This window comes from Aptenodytes forsteri, unplaced genomic scaffold (assembly GCF_000699145.1).
Source record: "Aptenodytes forsteri isolate BGI_AS27 unplaced genomic scaffold, ASM69914v1 Scaffold354, whole genome shotgun sequence".
NCBI lineage: Eukaryota > Metazoa > Chordata > Aves > Sphenisciformes > Spheniscidae > Aptenodytes > Aptenodytes forsteri.
Genome location: NW_008795043.1, coordinates 163,526 through 171,432, shown reverse-complemented (window position 1 = coordinate 171,432; position 7,907 = coordinate 163,526). Strand labels below are relative to the sequence as shown.

The following is a 7,907-nucleotide window of genomic DNA, read 5'->3' as shown; positions in this document are numbered from 1 at the left end:
AAGTACTTTGGATAGTCTTACCCATTTTTCCATAGTTAGCAGAGTACTTGAATGTTCGCTTAAGTACATGCTTAAAGTCAAACGTGAAATCCTACTGATTTCAATAAAAATAAGTGTGACATTATAAACAGAGGTTCAGTGTCTTGGTAGTGACAAATCAGAAATACTATAATTCTTGTGAAACTTAGGTTGTACATAAGAACTCTATGTAATTCTTTTTACCTTTTGGAAGACCAACTCAAAATGGATACCTCTGAATCTTTCACACACAGTCCCCACCCTGAAAACAGGTAAGTGCAAGTGTGTGTGTTTCTAAAGCCAGCATGAAGATATGAGTACTTGGTCATTCCCCAGTAACCAGGAATCACAGCTTAATCTATATATTTATCAGTCCAGAATAATTGCCTTATTAACAGTGAAGCTTCTAAAAGTGCTCTTAATTTGTTCTGTGTGCAGGTAACTTTTCTGAAGAATTTACCTGCTTGGTCACTTTTTAAAAGTTAAGAAAAAAAACTTACACAAGATAAACTTCGAATTTGATACATAGGTCAAGAAATTCAGTTGCCGTAATAATAGAAAAGCACTAATGCTGTAATTTGCGTTTGAAAAGCACAGCAAGTACCAAATAAATTGATTTGCATTTGTTCTGTGTGCAGGTAACTTTTCTGAAGAATTTACCTGCTTGGTCACTTTTTAAAAGTTAAGAAAAAAAACTTACACAAGATAAACTTCGAATTTGATACATAGGTCAAGAAATTCAGTTGCCGTAATAATAGAAAAGCACTAATGCTGTAATTTGCGTTTGAAAAGCACAGCAAGTACCAAATAAATTGATTTGCTGCCAGACAATTAAATATGATGCTGCTTCCTCAAAAGCCCAAGTATCTTTTCATGGTAAACTTACAATAATGAAGGTTAAGGGAGATGCTTAAAGATCAGATAAAAGGTCTCAGAAAAATTTTCTGTAATTCTAGCAGATACAGTGCTATGTTGTGGTATAAATTCGACTTTTTTAACTGCAGCATTTTCTTTTTTTAGTACTGGTCATGTCAAGTTAAGGGTCTACATTAAAACAGTAGGTTATATATTTTTTTTTTAAATAACTCCCTTTTCTCTAACCAATTAGTATTTTATTTTCAGAAGGGCAGGAAGTTTCACGCATCTTAAAGAGCAACATGCAGCCTCCAGCTTGAGTCTGGGGAGTCAGAAGTGCTGGGTAACTGTGTGGGAGCACTGTAGAGTGGTCCATGCTGACATGCTCATGCTTCATGCAGTTCATTTCTTCTTGGGACTCAGGTTTTGCATATTTGCTAGCTAGTAACCATCAGGAGTAAATGGATTCACAGTGAGGGCAATATTTTAACGAGGAAAAGTAGTTTCCTAAATGCAACGTTTTAAAAAATATTTGATGCCAGCATGCTTATGTGTTGGGTCTGAAAGAATGTTGCTTGATACGGAAAACTTTGCAAGTGAACCACTTACAGTCAGTAGCACATAGGAGATGAAGAACAGTGTCTAAACTATTATGTGCATTATCCCCCAAATGGAGAGGTTTTGTGTAATGTGTTGATGTGTTATGTTTTAACCAAGTTTAGGAGAATAACAGGAGGAAAAAAAAGAGTAATTTAAGAATCCTGTATAGCTGGGGGGGAGTTATTTAAGGATTAAGTCCATTAGTCAGTAGCAATCAAATATATAATCTGCGAGCCGTTTGCTTCAGGTGGACAAAAAGTCTGTGCTAGATTAATAGTGAACAAACATAACAGCTTGAAACTGTAAGTACTGTATAGTGAATCGTTAGCCTACTTGGTTTAAAGCCTTTTAAACCTACCTAAAGTGGTAGGTAACGTGGTGCAAAAGAAAGTTCAAAATAAATCCTAAGTTGGACCATTACCAAGCAATCTGACAAAGAATGTTTTCTTATTCTCAGTCTCTGCTTTCAATTTTTTTTTTTTTTAATACGGTCTGTGATATATTCATCACTGCATTAATTGTCCTCTGTTTCTCCCACTCAAACTTTCCACTTTCTGTAGAGTTGCGTGCAATCTGTCAGGTGCATTATGGGGTTTAGCTTCCTTTTCAGCATCAGGCACAGGACCAGCTATTGCTGAGGGTAGAGAACTGGACATGCTTTCAACCTGTCATCACATCTGACATGAGGTGTTTCACAGTGTGAGAATGATAGAGGAGGGCTTTACCATGAGCATGTAATGACTTACTCCTAAATCTGTTTCCTGTTAAAGCATCTCTAATGCATGATGTTTGTTTGAACTAGTAGTTATTTTCAGCAGAGTTGTCCCAGTTCTTTTTTTGTGATTAAGATAAGTCAGAAGAGCCCCTACAACTTCAACTTTTCATATTAATCTACTTGGGGGGGGGAAATGGCATCTCATTTAAAATGTGTCTCAGAAATTTCAGTCCCCTAAACATGTCATGATTTTGAAGTACTGACATTACAATTTTATCTTCTTTTGGGAATAATTTAGCATTCTGACTGAAATGTATATGTCAAATTTCAGCCTTAAGCAAATCCTGACTGGCAAAACTCTAAGAGTTGAAGGAAAATAGCTGTATTTTTGTAATGGAAATACCAACTCAACCTTAACGGTTCATGACATCGATATATTAATGGATTTATAATTCATATGAGATTAGAGAAGGTATCTTTAGCTACTTTATAGCCAGAGTTTAACAAAATGGTTTTCTTCTATCAAATGAACGATCAGTTCAAAATATGCGTTCCTTAAATGATGACTTAGGAGTCAAGTTCATTAAATGAAAATATACCGTGTATACCTTGGAGATTTATGTTGTTTGCTCTTTTTCTCTTAGGAAGCCTGACAAATAGGAAAATACTACAAAGTGAAGAGAAAATTCACTTCACGAGAACTGAGCTCTGCTTTCATTGGCTTTTAAATTTTATTTGTATTAATAACTGATTAGTGTCAGATCATCTCTGTAGTCTACTGTGGTGAAATTATTAGGTTAAAGCTGGAAAAAATGAAACAATTAAAAAGAAAAAGAAAAAGCAATTTTAGCGTTCAGGAAACTCAAACTCTCCTTAAGGAAATCAGAAAAAGGAGGGAAGTACTCTTTTCAAAGCAACTTAATACAACAATTAATGAGATGAAACGGAAAGCTTGGGAGGAAATAGCGGAGTGTGTAAATGCTGTAGGTGAAGGAGAGCAAAGAACAGGGACAGAAGTGAAAAGGCGATACCTTGACTGGAGAGCACTCATGAAGAGAAAACGTCTGAATGCAAACATCAAAGTAGTAGGTGCTGGGTTTCACCTTCCTTCATCCAATTTAGATGACTCTCTCAATGAAGACATGGATGAGAAAATGGGATTTGCAATTGAATCTAGTTTTGAATGGCAGAATATCACTGACTTCAGAGAAGCCGGTGGATCTTTAACAGAAATCAAAGTAGAAGAGGAAGAGGAGGATCCGCAGAATTTTGAAGTGAGTGACTCACATATGTTAGCTATATGTAATATGGCCTTCGTTTCATTTCAGCATAAGGCTTCTTGCTGTTTCTTCATAGCATCTGTTTCTGTTTTTTCTGAATGTGTGAATTAAAGACACTGTAGAAACAATTATGTTTCAGAGAGATGATATTCAAATCTAGTAACATTCAATTGTGTGTAGGGTCTTGGATGTTGATTATTAAATTGATATCCCTCAACTTTGAATATGTATTTGCACATATATTTTCCATTTGTATGTGCCATAGATAAGAATTAGTTCAGTCAGTAGAATGAAAACACGCTGTTGAAGGAAAATGGTTATTTTAATACTTAGGCTGTCTGGATGGATGAACAGAGAAGAGAAATGCACCTCTTTAACAAATGAAAGTATATGTTACCTGCAGGTACAGGAAGATATAGAATACAGAAAGAAATAGAACACTGTTTGCATTTCTTAAAATGAACCCACAGGAGATGAAAATATTACTTGAATAAGTCAGCCATTCCTCTGTCAGAATTTTAGTGTGAATTTGACAAGCAGCTGTGGATCCTATAGACAGGTTGTTACTCCTAGTAGTACCATGACTGTCCTGGGGTAGGCAGCCAGCTGGAGTGAAGTTGAATGTTTGGATAGTTTTGTTGTGCCTGTACAAATACATAGCTCTCATTTCAAAAAGGGGTACTCCAAAAGTTTTGGTTTGGGTTTTTTTGGGAGGGGAGGGGAAAGGGGGGGAAGCAACTCCTGTCTTAGCTCAGTTGAGATGTGTGCTGGGAAAAAAATTGGCATAACCTGTTAAATGGTAGTGAGACTACTGTCTGACAACTGCTGAAGAGCAGTGTCTGCCTGCTCTAATGCTAGAGGACTGGCAGTGGCTCTCATTGTCTTAAGATTTTTTTGAACCTATATCTTCCTCAGTTTGCCTTTCTTTTGCAGCATACTTAGTGGGAGATAATTATCCCTTGTGTACTATGAACGTGTAGCACATAAGGGCTATAATTCTGCACGAGTTGTTAACAGTCCGCCAAGAGCAATGGCCCTAACCACCTAGTCATCTGCATCATAAATAGCTTTACGGCAAATGTGATAATACAAAATTGGTTAAACAAGTCCTGTTTATTGATTCACTTAATACAGTTTGAAGGGTTAGGAGTATGTGAAAAATGTCAATGTTTTTTAGAAATGGAATCCTCAAGTTAGTGAAGGCTGGGTTAGCTTACTGTCGTGGTTTAACCTCATCCGGCAACTGAGCACCACACAGCTGCTCGCTCACTCCCCGCCCCCCCCGGTGGGATGGGGGAGAGAATCAGAAGAGTAAAAGTGAGGAAACTCGTGGGTTGAGATAAAAACAGTTTAATATCTGAAATATAATAATAATAAAAAGAATATACAAAGCAAGTGATGCACAATGCAGTTGCTCACCACCTGCTGACCGATGCCCAGCCAGTCCCCGAGCAGCGGCCCCCCTGGCCAGCTTTCCCCCAGTTTATATACTGAGCATGATGTCACATGGTATGGAATGTCCCTTTGGCCAGTTTGGGTCAGCTGTCCTGGCTGTGCCCCCTCCCAGCTTCTTGTGCACCTCCAGCCTTCTCAGTCGGTAGAGCATGGGAAGCTGAAAAGTCCTTGACTAGTGTAAGCACTACCTAGCAACAACTAAAACATCGGTGTGTTATCAACTTTGTTCTTGTCCTAAATCCAAAGCACAGCACTGTACCAGCTACTAGGAAGAAAATTAACTCCATCCCAGCCAAAACCAGGACACTTACATACCACATAGCCTATAGATCCAGCTGCTCTGATAAAAAAATTAGTCAAAACAAATTCCTAATGGCTTACATAAATGTCACTCAGCTATATGAAAAGTAAGAACAATATATGCTTTTTTAGATCTAGTTTTCTATCACTGATTCTGAATGCTCTATAATATCTATCACGCAATATTTTCTGTATGTTCTTGCATGTCTGCTGACAAGCTGATTTTCCATTTCTGTATTACCAGATATTAACTTGCAGATAAAGCGTGTTTACCTGTGTAATGGTAGAAAACAGTCTTTTGATCTAACATGGTTATTTCACAGCATGTGAGTTAAACAGTTCTGAGTAGCTTTTCAGATGAAAAAACCCAGTATGTTCTTTTCAGTCAAGTTGTGTGTAGCAAGTCTATTCTGGCATAAAGACTGGAATGTAATTCTTGTCTATCACATTCCTCTCTGCAGTTTCCTATTGAGGAAGAAGAAGAAATTTTGTCATCAGTTTTGCCAGATTCAAAAAAGGAAAATGACCTACCAGACTTCCCCCACATTGAAGAGTTTGGAAATCTAAGCTCTGCTCAAGCTAGGCTAGCCTATGAAGATTCTCACTTGCTCATAAATCTGGAGAAGCAGAAGGTGGAGCTGGAGAAGCAGCGACTAGACATTGAAGCCGAAAGGTTGCAAGTGGAGAAGGAGCGCCTGCAAATTGAAAAAGAACGGTTGCGACATGTTGACTTGGAGCGTGAGAGACTTCAGATTGAGAAGGAGCGACTTCAGATTGAATGGGAGAAACTCAGGCTAGAGACTCTGCATGCTGAAAAACCTGCCCTGGAAAATGACCTCACCCAAACAGAAAAACCCATCGTGCAGCCTCTGGATCTAGAAACTGAAAAGTTAAAACTCGAAAAAGAACGTTTGCAGTTGGAGAAAGAGAGGCTGCAGTTCCTAAAGTTTGAGTCGGAGAAGCTGCAGATTGAGAAGGAACGCTTGCAAGTGGAGAAGGAGCGCCTTCGAATTCAGAGAGAGGGTCACTTGCAGTGAACTTCTTGACTGAAGTGTCAACATTAGCGTTTTGATGTTTGTAAAATAGAGGTAGTTCAGTTCTTAATACTGAAACTGTCCTAGAGACTTAACATTCTTCTGTTCAGAGTTGAATGTTGATGTTAAACTGAAAAAAAAGAATGGTGCTCAGTATGTCAGTGTGCCTACATAAATGAGCTTATGTGTGAAGTTGCTTTTCAGTGTATCAGAACTGTTACGTTCTCTTGTCTTCAGTATTGTGTTGTATTAGTTTGGTGTCCTCCTCTCATAGACACATGGAGAAGAATCAAGGCTGAACCTTGTACTTTTTTCACTGTACTAACAGTAAGGAAGGATCAGAATAAATCAACATATGTTGTGAGGGCATGGTGCTGATGATAGCCCATGCAGTAAATAAGTATAAGTTAGAACACAGTAACACAGTCGTGATGCAATTGATTCATTAAACTTAATTTCCCTTTAATTTCCCCTCCACACAATTGGAAAAAGAGTTCAAAAATTTATCTAAAAGTTAAAGTACAAGTTAAATTCACTGCAGTTGTGTTTACTGTTGTTCCATGGCTTGAACTGAATGGGAGTGCAGAAAATAGTATTCTTCCTTTCTCATGAAGTATTCGTACTAGATAAAGTTACACATCAACCATACGTACTATAACCTGGACTGTTGGTTGCGCCAGGTCATTAATAATGCTATATGGAACATAGCACCTGTCTTAGTATAGCATAGGGACTTACTGATTGATCAGGCGTGCTGTCTGATGAGTCTGTGATGACCCCCTGAAGTAAACTGCTAGACCTGGTTTGTTCCTTGAAAGACAGTAGCTGGTGATGGGAGTCTCGGGAGTGGAGACACAGAGGCTGAGCACAGTCTAAGGAGCACTGAGCTTGAATGCCAACAGTCTTGATGTTAGTTCTGCCTGGCCAGCACTGAGGTCATGTCCATGAGGCAGCCAGAAGAGGCTTCTATGGCTGACACCATATAGTATGTTTTAATTAGACAAACAGAAATGGTCAGTGCTGAAGGCTGTCAGTGTTTTTGATAAGCAATGTATTCATTTAAAATAAAAAAAACCCCAAGCTTTGTATTATTTCATGTATGTTTAAATACCAACTGAGCCAGACTTCACATTTCTCATCTTTCTGCAAGTAACTTATCTTTTGTTGACTTCATTTGAAACTTAGGACTATGAGAATACTAAAGCTGAATATATGTTGAGTGACTTACATGGATTCTTGTGCAAGTAAATATATTTATACCACTACAGGATTACTTTTATTCTGCAAAGAAAATGTTATTTTTTTATTACTGAAACAAGCGTGCTTCTACAGTGGAAATAAATTTGACTACTACAACTCAAAATTGCTCGTGAGACTGTGTTTCTTCACAGAGAAACAGGGCTAGATGTGAAGAGAAACCTGGATACTCAGCACTGCAGCACCCCAAAGTTGTGATACCTGTATTCCTGGAGTAGTAAATCAAAGAGATGAGGCATCTCAAAGTAGGACTTAAACCAGCCAGCAGTTACTTGAGAAAGGAAAAAGGAAGGAGACACAAACCAGCTGGATAGAAGTGCCCCAGGGGGAAGTGTATTTGAGATTCTTCCTCCTGAACATGGTGGTTTGACCCTGGCTGGATGCCAGGTGCCC

At 38.3% G+C, this 7,907-nt stretch overlaps 1 protein-coding gene across 1 annotated transcript; it reads left to right on the top strand.

Annotated features, from left to right (window-relative positions):
* The first annotated feature begins 233 nt into the window (after positions 1 to 233).
* Positions 234 to 7,610, top strand: MSANTD4 (Myb/SANT DNA binding domain containing 4 with coiled-coils). Its single transcript, XM_009276947.2, has 3 exons — positions 234 to 290; positions 2,833 to 3,462; positions 5,685 to 7,610. The coding sequence occupies exons 2-3, from the start codon at positions 3,001 to 3,003 to the stop codon at positions 6,258 to 6,260; spliced, it is 1,038 nt and encodes a 345-aa protein (XP_009275222.1). The 5' UTR covers positions 234 to 290; positions 2,833 to 3,000; the 3' UTR covers positions 6,261 to 7,610.
* The last annotated feature ends 297 nt before the right edge of the window (positions 7,611 to 7,907 follow it).